General features: G+C 38.4%; 1 protein-coding gene across 3 annotated transcripts in view; it reads left to right on the top strand.

Moving 5' to 3' along the window:
- The window catches only part of nol4.L (nucleolar protein 4 L homeolog), a 149,527-nt gene that overhangs the window by 89,655 nt on the left and 37,709 nt on the right, over positions 1-22,163 (top strand). For all 3 annotated transcript variants that reach the window (XM_018267975.2, XM_018267974.2, XM_041566416.1), the window contains 2 exons: positions 1,638-1,750; positions 6,161-6,293. In XM_018267975.2, the coding sequence (XP_018123464.1) occupies positions 1,638-1,750; positions 6,161-6,293 (246 nt within the window). The remainder of the gene's footprint in view (positions 1-1,637; positions 1,751-6,160; positions 6,294-22,163) is intronic.

Below are 22,163 nucleotides of genomic sequence, written 5' to 3'. Positions count from 1 at the left end.
ATTGATTTATTCAAAAGTTCTGTAGTGATAAATGCAGCAACTAGCACTGTCCTGTAAGGGAAATATTATAATAGTTTACAATACTTTTTAACCTTATGATATAGTTACAAATATTATTATAGACAAGTTTTAAACTGGACATACATGGAAAGATCCACTTGTTTAGCGATTTTCTCTTGAGGTGGGAGATATCAGTCGGATCTGTTTATCCCTAGGGCGTAATGGTTAAATCATAAGGATGTGGACACAGGCCGTTAGGTAGAGGACCATTTTGACCCACCGATACAATCCTTGACCCAACAGGATTTTTAAACCAGCCGAGCGACATCTGACCAGATATCAGAGATGCAGCTCTATCTGAGGGCCCTATACATAGGCAGATAAACTGTCAACTCAGTCTTAATGGACAGAATCAGCAGCTTAATCTGCCCATGTATGACCACGTAGAGTTTGGGGTGGGATTAGGGAATGAAGCAAGGAACAATATCTTTATTATAGGAAGAATCTGCAAGTAGATTTAGATACCACTTTATAGAAGCTAGTGACAGCACTGCTACATGAATACAATCCAAAATGATTCCTTATTATTAAAAGTAGACACGTACAAAAGGTAAATAACTCTGTTTTGCCAATATTTATCAAAATTGTTCATGATAAAAACAAAGGGTCTGTTTCCTCTGTAGTTACACCCCTGCTCTAAATGCATGTGCCATGGGCAAAACGAGAAATGTATTCGCCGGCTGCGAAACGTGGAAATTCGTCGCAAATTTGTGCCTAGCGAATAAATTTACCCATCACTACACACTAACTATAATAAAAAGCAACCTGGTTAAATTAGCCTTAGGGAGCATATGTATTTCAGATCTTGCATTTTTTAATTATTTGTCTACAGGCGAACAGCATGGGGTTAACTGTAGTCAGGGGAAACCAGAGGGGATTGTATATAAAGAAGGTGCAGCTATCTGGAGCATGTTCATTAATATTGTGCACAGGAAATGTTCATTAATACTCATTTTTCTGTGCATGGACTTATCTGAATGGGCAATACTGCAATACAATAAATTATTCTAAAGTAAAGGTATGGGATATGTTACCTGGAAACCCGTTATCCAGAAAGCTCAGAATTACGGAAAGGTTGTCTCCCATAGACCTTTTTTTTTTTTCTGTAATAATAAAACAGTAGATTGTACTTGATCCAAACTAAGACATAATTAATCCTTATTGGAAGCAAAACTAGCCTATTGGGATTATTTAATATTTACATGATTTTCTAGTAGACTTAAGGTATGAAGATCCAAATTATGGAAAGATCCATTATCTGGAAAACCCCAGGTCCTAAGCATTCTGGATAACAGGTCCCATACATATACTTGGATTCAAACCAGTGCCAGTGACCCAGACCTACTGTACCCTAAACAGACATTGAAACTAATAGGCTACAGCACATTTGGCATGCACAGTAGTTTATACATTCTGCTTTCCTAGTTATTATTGTACAAAGAATGCAATATCTGTGACACACGAAAATGCTGCAAATCAGAATAAAAAGAAAAAAAAAATTGGAAGCAACATTAAGAAACAATAAAACAGAAATGTTATGTTTAACCATCTAATCAGTGTGTATTTTCCCCCCACAGACAATGGAAAACCCCCTACATTGGTGACAAGTATGATAGACTATAACATGCCAATCACTATGGCCTATATGAAGCACATGAAACTCCAGCTTTTGAATTCTCAGCAAGACGAGGTAATGCAATGAATGCAATGAATGCACGTGAGAGTGTGAGAGTGTTAATGGATTGATTGTTTAATATAGAGCTCCCATATGTGCATTATTTTTGTCCTATTCAATGTATCCTCATTGGTGGCTTAAGTTTAAGTCCCGGTAAAGCTGCATTGGGATTGGATAGGCTGGAGGGGAAGATCCTACTTCACCTAGTCAATCCCTGTACAGCTTTAGCAGGACTTATACTTAAATGACCAATGAGGGTACAGAGAACTCAGAGATCTGAATAGGAGACAAATCATGCATACTCTGGAGCTCCTGTGCTCTTTTCTGAAGCTTGCAGCACGCTGACAGCAGGGGGGCCTGGCTAATCTAGTAAGTGAAACATGGCCAGGCCCCCCTAAGAAACAGAAACCTGCGGGGCCCAGGACGACTGTGTCTGTGCCACCCTGATGGTCTCAGCATTTCACTCTCTACATTATATTAAAATTTAACTTAAAGGTAAACCACTCATTTAAGCATAGTCCCAGGCAGTGTCGAACTGGGCCCACCAGAAAACCTTGGACCATGGGCCCTTTTTCAAAACTATTATTTCTCCTTTCCTCACTCAAACTCTTTATTCTCCTAGTCTTTTATATCTACTTACTATATTCTTCCATTATTAAGAATTTTTCCCATAAAGAAATAGGGAATGACCATGAAATTGGCTAAATTGTTAGAAGCAAGAGGTCCCACTGACACCTGGACCCACCGGGAGTTTTCCTGGTATCCCGGTGGGCCAGTCTGACACTGGTCCCAGGCCTAATAAACACATACTGGAAATTGTATTGGGTAGTGAAAAGTACAAATATGACAATATCATTATGAACACGTTTGGTCACCTCTGCTCAATACTACAAAATTAAACCCAACTGACTACTGTTAGCAAAATTGTAGAAAGAAAAGATTAACAACCCTAAGGGACAGGGCACACGGGCAGATTCGGGGAGATTAGTCGCTCGGCGACAAAACTCCTCTTCTTCAGGGCGACAAATCTCCCCGAACTGCCTCACCTGCTGGCTAAAATGTAAATTGCCAGCGGGATGGCACTCGGAGCGATTCATTTTCCGACCGAAGTTGCCTGACGAGGAAACTTCGGGCAACTTCGGAAAACGAATCGCTCCGAGTGCCATCCCCATTACATTTTAGCCGGAAGGGAGGCAGTTCAGGGAGATTAGTCGCCCCAAAGAAGAGATTTGTTGCCAGGCGACTAATTTCCCCGAATCTACCTGTGTGCCCTGACCCTAATAACAATTTACACTGCTTTGTCACACAATGACAACATCTGATATTGGATAAGTGTTGTGGAGAAATGCGATATTTCCAGACTTTATGGCAAAGCTGTTTATATATGACAATGGGAAATATGGCTGTGGCTTCATTGCAAGTCCACAGAATGATTCAGTCGCTTGGAATTGGAGAATACGTTCAGACAGGCATTTTCCTTGATCCCTCTCAGAGCATAAAAGACAGTGTACCTGCTGTATTGACTGCGAGTTCATCTAGTGAAGCAATGAATGAAAAGGAATCACACCATGATGTCTGGGATGTCAAGATGCCAGTGTGTATCAGCATGACAAAGAGTTTCCTTGTGCTCAACACAAGTCATCTATCAGAACTAATAACAATAAATGTGCCAGTGCCGAATCACTACAGAGAAGCCATCTCTTGCAGATCATTAGCCGGCCCGACTCTCTTGTTTGTGCCTATCTTATTGTACACAGGCTGAAGGATTTCTAGATTCATTCCCTTAAAGGAGAACTAAAGCTTAACTAAAGAAGTAGCTAGAAATGTTGTACATTATGTTTTGTGCTTTTGTACCAGCCCAAGGCAACCACATTCCTTTAGCAGTAAAGATCTGTGAGGCTCATTTATTAACATTTGGCAAATTTGCCCATGGGCAGTTACCTATAGCAACCAATCAGTGATTAGCTTTTTGAACCCAGGTGCAAGTAAGCAGCAATCTGATTGGTTGCCATGGGTTACTGCCCATGGACAAATTTGCCCAGTGTTGATAAATGACCCCCATGTGTCTCCAAAGATGCCCCAGTAGCTCCTCATCTTATTTTCTGCTGATTCACTGCACATGCTCTGTACTGCTGTCACTTACTGAGCTTAGGGATCCACTCACAATATACAGTACACATAGAATATAAATGTCACAATATAAGGCTGATTAGTAATTAATACAGATAATTACTGAATGACAGCCACCAGTGTAATTAGCATCAGAATTTAATAATCAGACGTGTAGCATCAGCTTATATTACAGACAAACCTCATTTTCTGATGGATAATTTGTGACGGCCCCTAAGCTTAGCTTCTCAACAGCTGCTCAGAGCCCACTGAGCATGTGAGTGTCACAGACACTTTCCAAGATGGTGACCCCCTTTTACAGGTTTGAAGTCCTGGATCATTGCTGCTATTGACAAGCTGAAACTTTACTATGGTGCAATAAGTTCAATATATAAAATATGGCATTTTTAGCCATATTCATTTTTAGGGTTTAGTTCTCCTTTAAAGATATTTAGAATAAAGCTTTATGTTTTAACATGCTTAACAGAGATTTTGTTAATTACCATGTATGTTAAATATGAGTGCAACATTGACTTAACAGATGATTTAGCATATGAATATTGAAACTGTGTTTTGAAACTCATTTTTAAAAAAATGTAAACAGTTTAATTTACCATTGGGAATAAATCTGCCAAGCGAGTGTTTTTAATTGTAATACATACACTGACAATTCCCCTTCAGACCACGAGAAATGGAAAACTTGAAAGCCTGGCCCTGTACCTGCTGTAATCTCTTATAATAAAGGAGGCAGGTATCTGTGTCAACTACATAATAACTGGAACTTTGACAGTTATGAACAAAATAAAACATTTTTAAATGCGTTATACACAATGAAATCTTTAGGATTTCACATGGAGAATGTATACAATTTCTAATGTGTTTCAAAATGAATTAGATGAAATCCTTCATTCTTTTCTGGGCCAAATAGGCTGTATTTAGACTATTCTGCTATATGAGTTGTATTTTAAATCTCACCAAGTAAGTATGATATTAGCTGAATTTTGACTACATGTGGATGCCCATTTATTGACGGTTGCGTTTTAGTGGTATTAGAGTTTTTTGAGACCACTCATTTCGATGAATATCAGTAATTTATTAAAAGATCCGAACTAAAGAAGCTACAGGAGTTGCAGAAAAGTGGCAAAAAACACTACTTTTTTGACTTGTTGCACGATAGCTACAAGCTTTTCGTATTGGCAAAAGCCAGCATCAGTAACACCCAAAAACCACAAAGCAAAGAAAGATCTTCCTGTTGTAAAAGAGACATCTGCCACTGACTTCTACATGATTTAGACTTTAGCTGAAGTATTTTCAGTTTTGGAATTGTTGCCGTTTTGTTGCATAACAAATCACGGATAAGTTGTGCTTTATTTCTACAACTTTTACGGGTTTCTGGAGACAAAAAGGCAGACCCGAAAAAGTAGCATTTTAGTAAATCAGCCCCTAAGTAAATGAACTGCTCAGATCATTGAAAGTATTTGCTATTAGTGTTGAGGAGGTAGTGTACACAGTGGCAGTAAAGATCCTCCCATATTTGCTACCGGTATATAATGGCCACATAGAGCTGGACACACTAGGGGCTCATTTATAAACATTGGGTCAATTTGACCTTGGCAGTATCTGATATCAACCAATCAGAAATTAGAGTTTCTCAGCCAGCTGCAGGAAGAGCAATGAAAGCATGCATCTGATTGGTTGCCATCAGTTACTGTCCAGGGGCAAATTTGCCCTGTCTTTATAAATGAAGCCAAAGTGTTGGTACATTTTAATATGTTCCTGTACAAATAGAATCCAATTTAAATGAGCCTTATGTATAATGCAGACTATGCTATTTCAGAATGGAGTTTCTAATGCACGGCAGACATTATAGTGTCTAAAGTCACCTTCCTCAGATTCAAAACTGAGATTTCCAAACTAAAGAAGCTTCCAAAAAGGTATGCCATCTAGCAGCCACACAATAAAACAATAACATAATAACTACAAAAGTCAACAAATGAAATAACAAAGACAAATAAAAAGACAGACGGACTATTGAAGGAGTCTACAATAAGCCTTAATACAATAAATAATAATCTTGGAAATGGAAATGGTAGACTGTTTCTTCTCACTAGCTGAAAAAAAATCAGGGTAATTATGTGTTTCTGTAAAATGGATACAGTATGAGTGAAAACAAAAGCTTTAATAATGTTGCCTAGTCAGGCTCTGTTTCAATCTCGTGTTCTCTGGAGAATGCATGGCCATCTTTAGATTTTAACGCCAAAGTCTCCTATTTACTGTATGTGCACCAGTATATCAGCTTGTGATCTTTGTATGCAGGATGAAAGCTCTATAGAAAGTGATGAATTTGATATGAGTGACTCTACAAGGATGTCAGCTGTGAACTCCGACCTCAGTTCCAACCTGGAGGAAAGAATGCAAAGCCCGCAGAATCTCCAAGGCCAGCAAGATGGCAAGTACATTATACACATTTCTAAACTGATGTGATGCTTCGCTGCATTTCATTATCTTTTGTCTCTGGTTAAAAAAATCCGCATTTATTCTTACACATATTGTAACAGATAAGATCCAGAAACCCCTGACCTGGATTTTTCTAAATAAGGGATCTTTCTGTAACTTGGACCACCTTACCTTTAGTCTGCCAAACAAAATGTACACTAACTAACAGGATTGTTTTGCCAGCACTATAAATGCATGCAGCTTAGTTACCATCAGATACAAGGTGCTTCTTAATTATCACAGAGAAAAAAGAAAATCCTGTTTAAAAATTTTAATTATTTGCTTATAATGGGTTCTATGGGAGATGGCCCATAGTTCGGAGCTTCCTGGAAAATGGGTTTCCGGATAAGGAATCCCTTTAGTGTTTTATATACAGATATAGTGCCTTCTTTTGTGTTATTGTATCAGAGCCTGAAAGATAAGATAAGGCAGGGGTTGGCCTATTGATGTCCCATAGCAACAGTTGACTAATTAAATTCAACAGGCAATTTTCCCATTCATACCATTATTATTGAACCATTAAACAAAAGCATATTTCTCTAAGATGTCCAACAGTGTCCACTCTTTTCTACCTATTCACTTGCTATTCGGATAACTTCTAGAATATTAATATTATGCCTTCCTAGCATATAAAAAATGCATTTGGTTGAAAGTACACTTTAGGGTAATATAATATACTGGTATGTTATCCAGAATGATCGTAACCTGGGGTTTCCCGGATAGTGGATCTTTCTGTAATTTTGATCTTCATACCTTAGGTCTACTAGAAAATCATGTAAACATTAAATAACCCCAGTAGGCTGGTTTTGCTTCCGATAAGGATGAATTATATCTTAGTTTGGATCTCTGTTTTGTGATTACAGAGAAATAGGAAATCATTTTTACAAATTTGGATTATTTGGACAAAATGGAGTCTATGGGAGATGGCATTTCCGGATAATGGTTTTTAACAGAGCCCATACCTTTATTTTAAACTCCATTAAAATGTAAAGATTCTTTGTTTTGGCAAAATATAGTACCATCAGTAAACACAACCTCCTGCCCACCAAATGTTGCTTGTCACAATGTCTCTGAAGTCAAAGCGGGCATGGAACAGCCTACACCATGTGCTCAGTGCTAGAGGCATTTTAATTTCATGCTAATCATCAAACATGGTTTGCACTTCTGCAAATTTTAAGGCGGCTCAAAGCCGAATAATTAAAGTAAATCCGCCCTCTATAATAAGCAGCATGCATTTTCTCTTTTAAACTGAAGGTTACATTTATTTATTTCATTTCATTGCCTTTCCTTAAATTCATAAAATCAGATATAAAGCATACTGCTATACTGTTCTTAGGAAGGAAAGATCTATGCATACATTTCATTTGATTTGACTCAATTCGAAGCATTTGGCCAATTTTTTTTATAATTTAGGTGAATTGTTTCAAATTTGAATATCCATATATTCAAATTTCCATATCATAATTTGGATTAGCCAAGGTACAGGCCAATGACTATATGATATATACTCATTTCCCTATGTCCATTGATGGGATAAAGTAAGTGGAAAAAATGGATGAAAATATTGGAAAGCACAAATACAGCCCGTAACAAATATTTATATTCAAGAGATGAAACAAACCTATTTTTAGAAATAATATTCAGTGGATATAAATGTGGAAGTTTGCAGAGAAGAACTTCCTGTTGTGACAAATCAAACACTTCAATACAGTGTTTTGGCTCTGAGATAAACACAATATGTTAATGAGACATAATCACTGGTCAGAAAATGTGCTGGCTTTTTGCAGCGATGAATCTTCTCAATCTCAATTAGATAATGCATGGTTAGCTGCTCTCAGATTGTCATATGTGGTCAAAATCTAAATTACTGAAAAGAATTTCCATGACCCTAATGGTTTATTTGCATATAGTTCCTTATGATGGAGGCCATATTACACTTGCCACATTCAAGGTCCCTCTTTATTAGTCTTTACCCTGATATATATATTTGCAGTACACAGGTATGGGATCAATAATCCATAAAGCTCTGAATTACGGGAAGGCGATCTCCCATAGGCTCCACATCAAATAATTTAAATTTTTAAAAATGATTACCTTTTTCTCTATAATAATAATAAGAATAATAAACCAGTACCTTGTACTTGATCCCAACTAAGATAGAATTAATGGAGGCAAAACATTAATTTTTAAATTAAATAATATTTAAATGATGTTTTAGCAGACTTACGGTATGAAGATCCAAATTATGGAAAGGTCCTGAACATTCCGGATAACAGGTCCCATACCTGTAGTATTTTTTACAACACAAAGGGGGAGGGAGTCCTCTGAGTATAGTCACAGAATAAACTGGGCAACAGTATTTATTTTGACACATTGGACACAATTGTGAAAGATATAGACAATATTCAGTTTTAAAGTAAGCTTTTCATAACTTTTTTTCACCTACATTGAGAGCAAAGGGCCAACCAATCATAACTTCATGTCCATCTCTCCTCCTGGGCTGCACAAGCAATGCACAATGTACAGTAATTCACTGGCAATACAGCTGGGCCCATATTTCTGCCTGCCTTTATTTATACTCCATCAACTGATAATTCCCCATTTCTTTAAAACATTTTTTAAAAAAAAACAAAAACTTTTATTGCAATAAATGTCAATTATCTCAAGTTTAGGAAGCATGCAATACTAGTAAGTGCCTTGTAATCATATTATCTGGAAATAAAATCTGTAACAAAACACCCAAAGCTAAATGGGCATTTTTACTGTTTCATGTAAAAGGAAACATATCAATCATTGACAAAATACTAAACAGTTTTCAAGCCGAATTAATTATATGCTTGATTTACAAATGCAATTTTACTATTCATTTACGTATCCTGTAGGGTTGCTTGAATCTGTGTATTGTTTAAAATCAAGACTAAAAATAAGAGAATGAATCGCATTATAGGCATAATAATGATTTGATGTGAATAATGTGTTATCGGAGAGAAATTAATTTTAAGAGCCTTCATATCTGTCTTGCATAAATACAGGCTCAGACTGGAAATGAATGTCTATCACTAATTACTGCCAAGAAAGGATTTTTTAAGCTTCAGTAAATTGTTGATTCCCACAGATACACACATATAGCATTAATGCATCTGTATCTTTGCAGCATTGTTGTAAGTGGTTTCACCACGCCACTCGTATATTTTTAAATCAGAGGTTTTATTTTACACTATAGACAAAACTATTTTTATGATCTGAATGTGCCTCTTGGCCACAGCCTGACCAACTCCCAATCATGCTCATTACACCTATGGTAATGCACCCATACACCCCTGCACCAGTACAACATAAATACGCTCAAGGCAAAGCCCCTCCTCTTGTCATCCCCAATCCAGGCACTAAATTACCCCTGCTGGCTCTTGCTGGGAGACTTGGAGTGGGCAAACAGGAGTGGTATGTGCCTAGTGCCACAAACAACTTTGCATTCTTTACTTGTGTCTCTTCTTCCTAACCCTAGTTTTGCTATGAATTCCCTTGATTGCACTCCCTGCTTCTTCTAGGACTCTTCTAGGACTCTGTCTCTGTGGACAAGTATTCAATCACTTTAATTTTAAAAAGACACATAGTAGCTCCTATTATATGGACACAAATATCCAGGGAAGGCAGCTCTGTGCATTTAATAAGCTATTCCCTACTGTTTTAATGAAAACCAATAGACGATGTGCCTGATTTATAAATGGAGAATGGCTTTTAAAGGTGCTTTCCATGCACAACATTAATTTGCATTGGTCTTTGTATTTCTAATCACTGAAAGGTGCATACTTTATGTACACTTACAAATAGGGATGCAGCGAATCCAGAATTCGTTTAGGGATTCGACCAGAATCTTAATTTGCATATTAGGGTTCAAATTAGGTTCGGTATTCGGCCGATTCGGGGGTTCGGTCGAATCCAAAATAGTGGATTCGGTGCATCCCTAATTACAAATTCAGCTCTTTCTATAAGAAAACATATTTAGAGGCAAATTTACTAAAGGTGAAGTGGCTAACGCTGGCGAAAATTTGCCAGCGTGACGTCATTTTGGGACTTCACGGATTTACTAACGTTTACTGGTGTAAATTTGCTAGCGAAGGAGATAGACTGTAGCGCTACTTCACACTATAATGCCAGGCGAATTTTCGCTCTGGCGAATGGACGTAACTACGCAAATTCACTATGGTGCAGATTTTAATGAACATTACCTCTTGCGCCAGTCTTGCCTTGCCTTCTAAATCCCAAAAAACGCTGGCGAACGCTGGGTGATAGGATGCAAAAGGTTGTAAATGTTTTTGGGGTACCCGGGTTCCCCCCCCCCTACATTTCCCAAAATATGGCACATAAGCTATACACTGGGCTCATGTGTAGGGTATTATAACAACTCTATATTCTTATTAAGGTTTCCCGGGCTTGTGTAGTGTAATATATTTGATGCAACATATACGTCCATTGAAATTTAACTTCCCGCCGTATGCAACTTCGCTTTGCTTGCCGAATTATCGCTAGCGAAACTTCGCCATCGTTCAGTGCCCTGGACGCAACTTCGCATTATTGTGAATTAGCGTTGTCCTAGTGAATTTTCGCCTGGCGAAGTGTGAGCGAAGATGTCGCTGGCGAATTTCCAGAGGTTAGTGAATTTGTCCCTTAGAGTCCTGTACAACTTCCACACTAAACCCAGCAGCAAATGTAATGTTGAGTTATCATTTTTCTCATAATATATGTATGTGATTATGTCTTTTTTATATATAGCGCTATTTGAAGCACTGCTGTCCATTGTACAATGCAATAAAATTACAGACTGGAATATTGAGCACAGTTACATATAATAAGTGCCATGTGTTGAGACACAGCAGAAAGGAAGTAGCACAATAAAAATAAAATATGAATTGGATAAGTGTAAATATGCTAATGGGAATTAGTGGTTTGATGTACTAGAATACCGTATATACTCGTGTATAAGCCGACCCGTGTATAAGCCGAGGTACCTAATTTTACCTACAAAAACTGGGAAAACTTATTGACTCGCGTATAAGCCTAGGGTGAGAAATGCAGCAGCTACTGGTACGTTTCAATAATCAAAAATGGAGGCATGAGTGGGTTAAATCACTTGATTAATAAATAATATTAAATTATAAAGTGCAGTGCAAATGAATTACCATAATTAATCACCATAAATTGATTAGGAATTAATTTGAAAATCCCAATTTAAAAACACCTAGATAAATAGTACTCATTGGTTTAATAAATTGATTATTAATAATTAGATTATGACTGAGGACAATTTAAACAATTAATTAAAATTGAGTCATAATATACTGGTGATATAAAGTGCAGTGCTAATAAATATAAGTTAATAATAGACTAAAGTAGATTCTAAAAATATTTAATAGTGACCATCAATTGAAAAGGATAAACACACCCAACTGCTTGATTAATGAGAATAGGAGGAATAAGAGCATCTTGAGAAAGTAGTAAATGTTAAATGAGGGAAATGTGTTAAGCACACACAAATGTGTAGGAGTAGTTTGCAATGGTATTGTTTCCCAGTCCCTTCAGGCTGCCTCTCCAGACTGCTTCTAACTCTCTCCCCCGCAACCCCCCTTCTCCTGAACAGTGGCGCTTCTCTATTCTACTCACATTCTTGTGCCTCTTCTCCAACTTTAGCCAGCCTTTCTTCCGAAACAGCTTCTTACACACTTACTCTAGCCCCCACCTTCTTCAATTTAGCAGCCGCTTCACTTTCCTCGATGTGTTCTTTTGCCACGGTCCCTGCTGCTCCTGCAGTCCAGCACCTCCCTATCAGCGTGTCACGTTACACGCACGCTGCATCCATTTAGAGTTCTAACAAGTAAGTTTGTGCACGCTGCATAGAAAAGGTGTTTGCTAATAAAATCGATCGGTTCGCAAGGGACAGGGGACTTACGGCAAATTGGGGGTTACACTGTAAAGAGCTTTGTTTGTGTTGTGTGACGCGTGTATAAGCCGAGGTAGAGTTTTTCAGCACATTTTGGGTGCTGAAAAACTCGGCTTATACACGAGTATATACGGTAGTATATAAGTTCCCTAACCCAGAGAATTTGAGGTTTATTACTTACAAGCACATTATAATAGAAGAGAGCTCATAGTGCTTATAAAAGGAGCAATAAAATAAAAATACAAGTTGGCAGGGACATAAGTACTGGGTCTGTAGGGTCATGTCAGATATGTTTGTGGCTGAAGAATAACAAGTAATGGAGAGATCTTTATCACAAGCACTCCCTTAGCCGATATCTAACAGGTCCCCTGCACTATTTACAGAAACTCAATTCAACAGAATAAAATATTAGCCAAAGAAATGTTGTGTGGGAACTGAAAAGGTATCATGTATTCCTTCTGGACTGTGCTACTAAGATTTAAAGAATCCATCATTTTTGAATCAGTATTCCAGAGAAATATGGACATTTATTTCCCACTGATACCATTGCAAGGGCACAAAGTACAAAAAACATGGCGGATTATTTGTCTAAATCACCCTACCCTGCACATAGTAAATGAGCCCTGCAGTGATGATAGTCTACTCTAAGACTAAGATGTCACAGTATTTTTTCCGGCTTTGGTGTTTTGCTGGGTACCACACATTTGCAGTTTTATTTGCAATTTTATTTCATACATTTCTGGATTTGAACACTCTATTAATATTTGACCGGCACCAGTTGTTGGAAGGGGTTAGATCCCATATTCAGCAGACAAATATTTCTACTGATAATAGAGTGAGCCTGATAGACATTGCATGGGAAGCATTACAGTATATTACATTATAGAAATTAGCCATTTTCTAAAAAAGAGCACCCATTTTTCCAAACCATCACAGGCAACAGCATTATGTAGGCCCGAGAGAAAATGTAGCACATCTTTGAAAATGACACATTTAAAACCATGTAATTTCCCTATAAGACATATCTTTGTATTTTGCCAGCAGCACACCGAGTCTGGTTGTAGTTGTGTTCAAAGATGAAAATTTATTAAGCCCATATGCAAGAAGGCAACGTTTCGAGCCTACCAGGCCCTTTATCAAGCCCTGAGGGGGCTGAACACAACTACAACTACACAACTCGGTGTGCTGCTGGCATTTTTCTGGATATTGTTTTGACCCAGTGACAGGAGTGGGTCTCACAGTGCAGCACCTGGCACTACAAAAGTGTGATTTGGGGAGGTGAGCGCTCCACATAATTGAGCCTATATCTTTGTATTTTGTGAAAAATAGAAAAAAATACAAACCTAATTCCTTGTACTATCAGGGCAATTTCATCCTGATTAGTTAATAATTTAGCCAAATAGTACATCAGCCAATCAGGGCAACTTTATAAGCTACGTACAGAGAAGGCTGAACAGCAGGTGACATTTGGTTAAAAATTCTTGATAAGCAAAAAAGAGGATCTTGATGTTCAGTTTGCTTGTCTTGTCTTATTGTGTATGTGTCTGTGAGTCTTTGTAAACTTTGGTTGTCCTTTACTCTGTTCTGACCCCCAATTTGTCCCAATTTAACTCAGGACCATCCCAAACTGTGGACCACAAAAGGGATGAGCTTACTTAAAAGTGGGCGATGAGTTGGGGCAGATCAGAGGCATAACTGGGTGTAATCATGGCAGATGAGATTTTGGAGGTGCCTAACAAAAGTATTCAGACCCTTGAATTTTTTTTACCCTTTAATTTTACTGAATATGAAATCCTTCTGTGACATTTGGCTCTTTACCTTTATTTCAAAGCATCGAAACACAAAACTGATTTTTCTTTAATGAAAAATAATAAAACTGAGAATTGTTGGATTTGTTATGGAGTGACATGATAAATGTATTTATATTAGATTCTATTTTAGATATAGATTTTAATTTCAGACTGGATGATTTTTATCCAAAAAGCTCAGAATTACAGAAAGGCCTTCTCCCATAGACTCCATTTCATCAAAACTATCCAATTTTTTTTTAAAAAAAAAAAATCCTTTTTCTCTGTAATAATAAAACAGTACCTTGTTCTTGATCCAAATTAAGATATAATTAATCCTTATTGGGGTTATTTAATGTTAACACAATTTTCTAGTAGACTTAAGGTATGTAGATCCAATATCTGTTATCCAGAAAATCCCAGGTACAGAGCATTCTGGATAACAGGTCCCATACATGTATATATGTTCAAACTAACATTTTTTAAAGTTACAGTGCCTTTTGCACTTGCTTAGGGCAGAGATACACGGGAAGATTTGGGGACATGTAGTCGTCCGGTGACAAATTGCCTGTTCTTCGGGCGACTAATCTCCCCGAAAAGCCTTCTTACCGGCTACCGGCTAGAATCGTAATCGCCAGCGGGATGGCACTTGGAGCGCTTCGTTTTCCGAAGTCACCGTGAGTCAACTTCGGAAAACAAAGTGTAGTGATGGGCGAATTTGCGTTGTTTCTCCGAAAAATTTGCGAATTTCCAGCGAAATTCAGGAAACGCCCAAAAATTTGCTACCATTTTTGACGCCAGGGTCCGTTTTTTTGAACTTCGACGACAATTTTTTTTGACGACGGCAAATTTTCACCAGCGAATTTTTGTGCCCTCACCCTTATGGTTATGGTTAAAGTTCTCCTTGCTCAAGCTCAATAATCAGTGGTACCGCTCTAGCTGCTTTCAGAAAAGTCAGTTCAGACCACAAACGATTAGAGATCTGTCTGTTCAGATAAGAGCAGGATTTAAAGCCATAGGCAAATTCATTGAGACAAGGCAAAGGAAACAACTCCACAGCACTTTTATAATAAGCTATGTCATTAAAATTGTAGTAGAAAATGCTTTGCGCTAATTAGAAGTGCATAAAAATCACCCAGAAATATTTTTGGAAACAATTTTGAAATATATTGTCCCTTTATGTAGGCCAAATAACAATCCAAACTGAAAGCAAAAGTAATTAAAAGGGCAGCTATCACATCAAAATAGTTTCCTCCATTTGACAGGGAGGATAGAATTTGCATGTGTGTGTGGGAGTGTAAAAGAATCTGAATGTAAAAGAGAGACATATTTTTTTGGAAAAAAGAAAAAGAGAGGAAAAAAGCAAGTCATGCAAATTGTTTATTATTCCACAAAAGGCAGAGGAAACATCTATTACAAAGCCGCCACATAAGGGTTTAGCATCAGCCTATGAAGATTCCATCCCTCATTTCTACTGCTGAGCAGTCAGTAATTAATTCTGCAGTGATACTGCGAACTCTCAGGCACCTTGTAAATAAGAGAAAACAAGCAGATAATTAGAAATTATGTTTTTGTTAAGTTCAGACATAACTTCTTACATAAAATGGCATGTCAATGCCTCCTACATTGATCTTAATTAGCAATAAAGTAGTTGGGTTTAATGACAGGAGAGAAATCTTCAGTACATTTAGTTGGTAAGAAGATGCGATGAATAGTAAATGATGTATGATGCCAATAATATTCCCAGTGCTAATGATTGAAGTTTATATTAAAGGGGAACTGTTACCTTAAGAAATAATTGCAATTATTTAAAGGGAATGTCAACCTGAAAAATATTTACCTAATTATAGAAAACATAATTCTAAACAACTTGAAATGGTTTTTAGTTATTTGTACGGTATATGTATTGCTATTGAAAGCAGGGTTTGTCTATTCTCTGCCCTGGTGCTCAGACTGTTGATACAATGTAAGACAATGCAGCTGATAAACAGACTTGTCTTTACTGGGGAACTGAGACTTTTGCAACATTGTTTCACTTGGTGCAGTAACGGTAGCGCAACTTCGCAGTGTTCGGTGCCCTGGACGCAACTTCGGATTTTAGTGAATTTGCGTTGTCCTGGCGAATCTACACCTGGTGAAGTTTTGTGCTGTCGCTGGCGAATTTTCGGAAGTTAGTAAATTTGCCCCATAGGATGCCCAATTCTAAGCAACTTTGTAATTGGCCTTCATTATTTATTTTTTTTATAGTTTTTGAGTTATTTGCCTTTTTCTTTGGATTCTTCTCAGCTTTCAAATGGGGGTCACTGACCCCATCTAAAAACAAATGCTCTGTAAGGCTACACATTTATTGTTATTGCTACTTTTTATTACTCATCTTTCTAGTAAGGTCCTCTCCTGTTTATATTCCAGTCTCTTATTCAAATCAGACCATGGTTGGTAGGCTAATTTGGACCCTAGCAATCCGATTGCTGAAACTGCAAACTGGAGAGCTTCTGAATAAAAAGCTAAATAACTTAAAAACCACAAATAATAAAATATGAAAACCAATTGAAAATTGTCTCAGGCTATCACGCTCTACATCATACTAAATTAGTTAATTTGAAGGTGAACAACCCGTTTGATGAACTATAAAAGAGTGTAGTGTCAATTTATAGGAGCTTAGCCAAACAAATACAATAGGTCCTCTGCACTCAATCCATTATCAATAGGGATGGGCGAATTTGACCCGTATCATATACCTGTATATATTTAAGACAATATGACATATGGGGTTGAGTGCAAAGGACCTATTATATTTGTTTGGCTAAGCTCCAATAAATTGACACTACACTCTTTTATAGTTGTACATAGAACAGGTCAATATATATATATTTAGGCCTTATTTCTTGATTTTTACTATGAGTAAGTTGAAATGGCTTTTCTAGGCCACCTTTCTTGCCCCTTTTTATTTTGTCTGCTTGAGCATGGAGCTGTCCAGAAAGGCAACCCTGGATACAGTGTATATTAATGCCTTGGATTTTCTGTTTTGTATGAGGTATCCCAGACTATTGGAAATAGTACAATTGCAGTAATCTAGGCCTTAATTATGGATTGCTTTTATAGTGCCCTATTTAGGTCAAACTGTTTGTGGCTATTTGTTTGTGGAGTCATGGCTTTTCACATCTAGAATTTACTGTATGCATAGCCTTGTATGTGTGTATGTTCAATGTTGTGCAATGAAGACATCAGAAAGGGCCGGATTTACATATTGGGCGCCCCAAGGCCCACTGCTGTTCGTACCCCTTGTCCCCTCAAAGGGCACAGGAGCAATGGGGATTGGCGCACGGAAATGTAAAAAATGATTGTATCTCCAGCGCATCCCCAGTGTTTTTGAACTGATGTGGGTGTTGTTGGACAGCATGCAGCCCACCTAAAATCCTGCCGCCCTTGGCCCGGGCCTAGGTGGCCTTTCCACAAATCCGGGCCTGACATCAGAGAGATCTTTGTAATACTTACAAGATATCAGAAACCCATAATAAAGATGCTTCCTAATTCATTCTCTGTTATAAATGCAACAGAACCAACTTGCAGATATAACAGCCCTATAAAGATCACCAAGTTGGCTTTCATACAAGTTCTATCTTACCTTCAATCTCTAATATCAGGGGTGCATGCTCAGTACTATGATTGACCCTTACACATGGTCACTTCCATTCTGCAGCAGCCCAAACTGTGATGGGGTGGGGGCACTTACACATAAAAGGATCAAATAAGAGGAACACAAAAGTACAAAGTGACATTAAGACCAATGACATAGAGGTGCTACACCAATGCATCTTTTATTGGTCTTACTCATAAAATAGTTCCTTCTGCAGTGGCCGCTTGTGGTCCTGTTTCTGTAACTCTTATGCCATTCACTTTCATTTTCAGAATGGCACATGAATACTAGAACCTACCCTGGTACTATTACTATTGCCAGTGTTTGTGCAGCGATGGTAAGCTGTATGCACAGAAGCATATTTACAGTTAGGTCCATAAATATTTAGACAGACAACTTTTTTTTTCTAATTTTGGTTCAGTACATTACCACAATGAATTTTAAATGGAAACAACTCAGATGCAGTTGAACTTCAGCTTTAATTCAGTGGGTTGAACAAAAAAATTGCATAACAATGTGAGGAACTAAAGTCTTTTTTTAACACAATCACTTCATTTCAGGGGCTCAAACGTTCAAAAATTAAAAAACTGAAAATAAAATGTTCATTTCTAATACTTGGTTGAAAACACTTTGCTGGCAATGACAGCCTGAAGTCTTGAACTCATGGACATCACCAGATTCTGGGTTTCCTCCTTTTTAATGCTCTGCCAGGCCTTTACTGCAGCGGCTTTCAGTTGCTTTTTGTTTGTGGGACTTTCTGTCCGAGGTTTAGTCTTTAACAAGTGAAATGCAGCTCAATTGGGTTCAGATCAGGTGACTGACTTGGCCATTCAAGAATATCCCACTTCTTTGCTTTAATAAACTCCTGGGTTGCTTTGGCTTTTTGTTTTGGGTCATTATGAAACACCTCCCAATCAATTTGACTGCATTTAGCTGGATCTGAGCAGACAGTGTCTCTGAACACTTCATTTGGCTGCTTCTGTCCTGTGTCACCTCATGGATAAACACTAGTGTCCCAGTGCCACTGGCAACCATGCAGGCCCAAGCCATCACACTGCCTCCGCCATGTTTTATAGAGATGTGGTATGCTTTGGATCATGAGCTGTTCCACACCTTCTCCATACTTTTTTTCTTGCCATCATTCTGGTAGAGGTTGATCTTGGTTTCATCTGTCCAAAGAATATGTTTCCAGAACTGTGCTGACTTTTTTAGATGTTTTTTAGCAAAGTCCAATGTAGCCTTTCTATTCTTGATGCTTATGAGTGGCTTGTACCCTGCAGTGCACCCTCTGTATTTACTTTCATGCAGTCTTCTCTATATGGTAGACTTGGATATGGATATACCTACCTCCTGGAGAGTGTTGTTCACTTTGGCTGTTGTAAATGGGTTTCTCTTCACCATGGAAATGATTCTGCGATCATCCACCACTGTTGTCTTCCGTGGACGTCCAGGTCCTTTTGCGTTGCTCAGTTCACCAGTGCTTTCTTTCTCAGGATGTACCAAACTGTAGATTTTGCCACTTCTAATATTGTAGCAATTTCTCGGATTTCTGTTTTTATCAGTTGCTCGTGAGGCAACTTCGGAAAACGAACCGCCGGATGTGATTAGCGCCGGCGTTTTTTCATTTTAGCCGGCGCAGAGTGAGGGAAGGCATTTGGGGAGATTGGTCGCCACAAAGATGAGGCGATTAGTCACCAGGCAACCAAATCTCTGCAAAACGCCCAGGTTTCACCTGCATGGAGAGCTCCTTTGACCGCATGTTGTCTGTTCACAGCAAAATCTTCCACATACAAGCACCCCCCAAATCAACTCCAGGGCTTTTATCTGCTTCATTGATAGACATATTAAAGAAATTGCCCACACCTGCCCATGAAATAGCCTTTGAGTCAATTGTCCAATTACTTTTGAGCCCATGAAATGAAATTTTTATGCAATCTTTTTGTTCAACCCACTGAATTAAAGCTGAAAGTCTGCAGTTCAACTGCATCTGAGTTTCATTTAAAATTCATTGTGGAACCAAAATTAAAAAACAAAGATGTCCGTCCAAATATTTATGGACCTAACTGTATAATGATGTGTAAACCATTTAACTAAAAAAGTTGGTGCAAAACTAATGATTTTTTACCCTGTCTGTGCATTAATACCATGCATTGGATCACAGATAAACTCCATTACAAAGAACTTAGGCCATTTGTAAAGGTGTATATTTTTTCACACCAGCAAAATACTGTAGTTTACACCATCAATGTTTCATTTTTCATCTCAGAATTGGGTATAGCCCATCGATATCAAATGAACAAATTCAGTTGTGGTGTGAAACAAGGTGTAAAACGTGTCAGCATTAAGCACTGTTTATTTACGGGGCTTTTTACAAGCCAGCAAATGTTTTTACGCTATACATAAACCATTACACAGCTTTATAAAAGCGGGTGATTTTACACGCTGTACGTTTACATTACAAGCAGAGACCAAGTAATGTATTATAAACTTGACATGCCGGAATGCTATTTTCATGCTTACTGTCTCAGCCTTGATACACACAAAAAAATCAAATGGAATTTTGTATTAGGCTTTTTCCTGCAATTTTAAACAGAGGCTTAGGGTTTCATGTAGTTGCTCAACACTAGGGCAAAAATATATACTTACTGTCCTTGTGCCAAATGCTTACACTCAGTGTTTGTACCTAGTGAGTATGCACCCCCTGCACATATTAATATGAATAAGGTTTAAGGCAACCCCTGTATTTTATACCTGCCATTGACCAGAGAAGTACGTTTATGTTGCGCCTGCCCAACTGAACGTAATTGATAAGCATGTAGACATATATCCCTTCTACTGCCCATGGTGATGATGACAAATCATCATGGACCCTGCGTTTTTGGAGATGGAACCACAGAAAATGACGGAGTAAGGCACTCAAATAGGCTATGCTATGACTAAGTGTCTTAGACACGAAACGCGTCAGGCATGAGTTGTTTATACAAATAAAATTTTCTTTATTACTCAACATTTATCTGATCCATGGGTGACCTATTCGAGTGCCTTGCTCCAACATTTTGTTTCCTTATATACAGTTTGTAGTGATGGGCGAATTTATTCACCAGGTGCGAATTTGCACGATTCGCCTCCAGCGAATAAATTCACGAAACGGGTGCGAAAATTCGCAGCATAAAAAAAATGTCACCGGCGACAAAAAAAACGGACGCTGGTGTAAAAAACGGACGCCAGCGTCAAAAATGAGACGCTAGTGCCGTTTTGTGAATATATCGTCGTTTTTTCCGGTGAAGCGAAACAGCGTAAATTCACCCATCACTAACGGTTTGTCTGCTCCCTTGAGCTGATGGCCTGGGGCAGGAGCACCTTGACCAACTATTCAATTTGGTGAGTTGATCCACTTGCGAAGTTTGATGCTTATACATACATGTTTGTTTTGCACCACAGAAAATGTCCCCATCCATCAAACCTTCTAGGAAGAAAATCTCTTTGGTAGTCATGTTTTCAAATTGTACATTAGGCTAATTCTGGTCACCCAGATCCAACAAACTATGAAACTCCCCCAATCAGCCCCAAACTCTGTCCCACTGCAATTTGCGACTGTCTGCAGAAAATGTGACCACTGGGATGGTTCTGTGTATGTTTAGGTTAGGCAGGACAGAATAAATCTGTAGGCCTGTAAAGGGGTGGGCCCTACCTAAAATGAACCTAGTATAGGATAGTTTGAGGCAAACCTAGGGATGACTGAATATTGCTTTAAATATTCTGAATTTCTAAATGTCCATCTAAGAATGCTAGAAAGTATGTACCCTATAATAGGCTGTGCAATTTTCTTCCCCATACAGTTCCTAAGAAGAAGGCAGCTCTAGGCAGTAACGTAACTAGAGGGGGGTGGGCCCTGGTGCGGGACATGCAGCCAGGGCCCCCCGCATGCTGTTTTCTTGGCGGAATCCAGTGGTGCGCGAGCTGCCGGGGGGCCCTGAGGGGGTGTGGCCCTGGCCCAATCGCACCCCCTGCTCCCCCGGTAGTTACGCCACTGGCTCTAGGCGCATGTAACCAGCACCCAACCCATTATGTTTATTCAATTACGAATTCTGCACCATATACATAAATGGTAATTTGTTTTTGCAGCATGTAGTCTGAGAAAGGGAGTCTAGCACCCTGGGCTGTTACCCTATAACTTGTACTTGCTGACATAATGCTAAGATCTATTTTGTAAATACAGCTTTAGCTATAGCTGTTAATTTTGTTCCTGACCAGTAGAGGGCAGAGTTTAAAAACATTAGGAAATGTTTCTACCAGCAAATGCACTGGTTTTAACTTGCCATGGTCCATTTTAGCATTGCCCCCACAACTCAATGGGTGCAGGGGGATCTGTCTGAATTTAGTACCTAAAGAAGAAGCCATGCACTGATCTCAGTTCTGCTATCTGCTGGTTATAGAATGTAAATCAATGCAGAAGCATAG

This window comes from Xenopus laevis, chromosome 6L, assembly GCF_017654675.1.
Source record: "Xenopus laevis strain J_2021 chromosome 6L, Xenopus_laevis_v10.1, whole genome shotgun sequence".
NCBI classification, from domain to species: Eukaryota; Metazoa; Chordata; class Amphibia; order Anura; family Pipidae; genus Xenopus; species Xenopus laevis.
The sequence above is the reverse complement of the archived record's forward strand: the minus strand, read 5'-3'. Positions and strand labels throughout refer to the sequence as shown.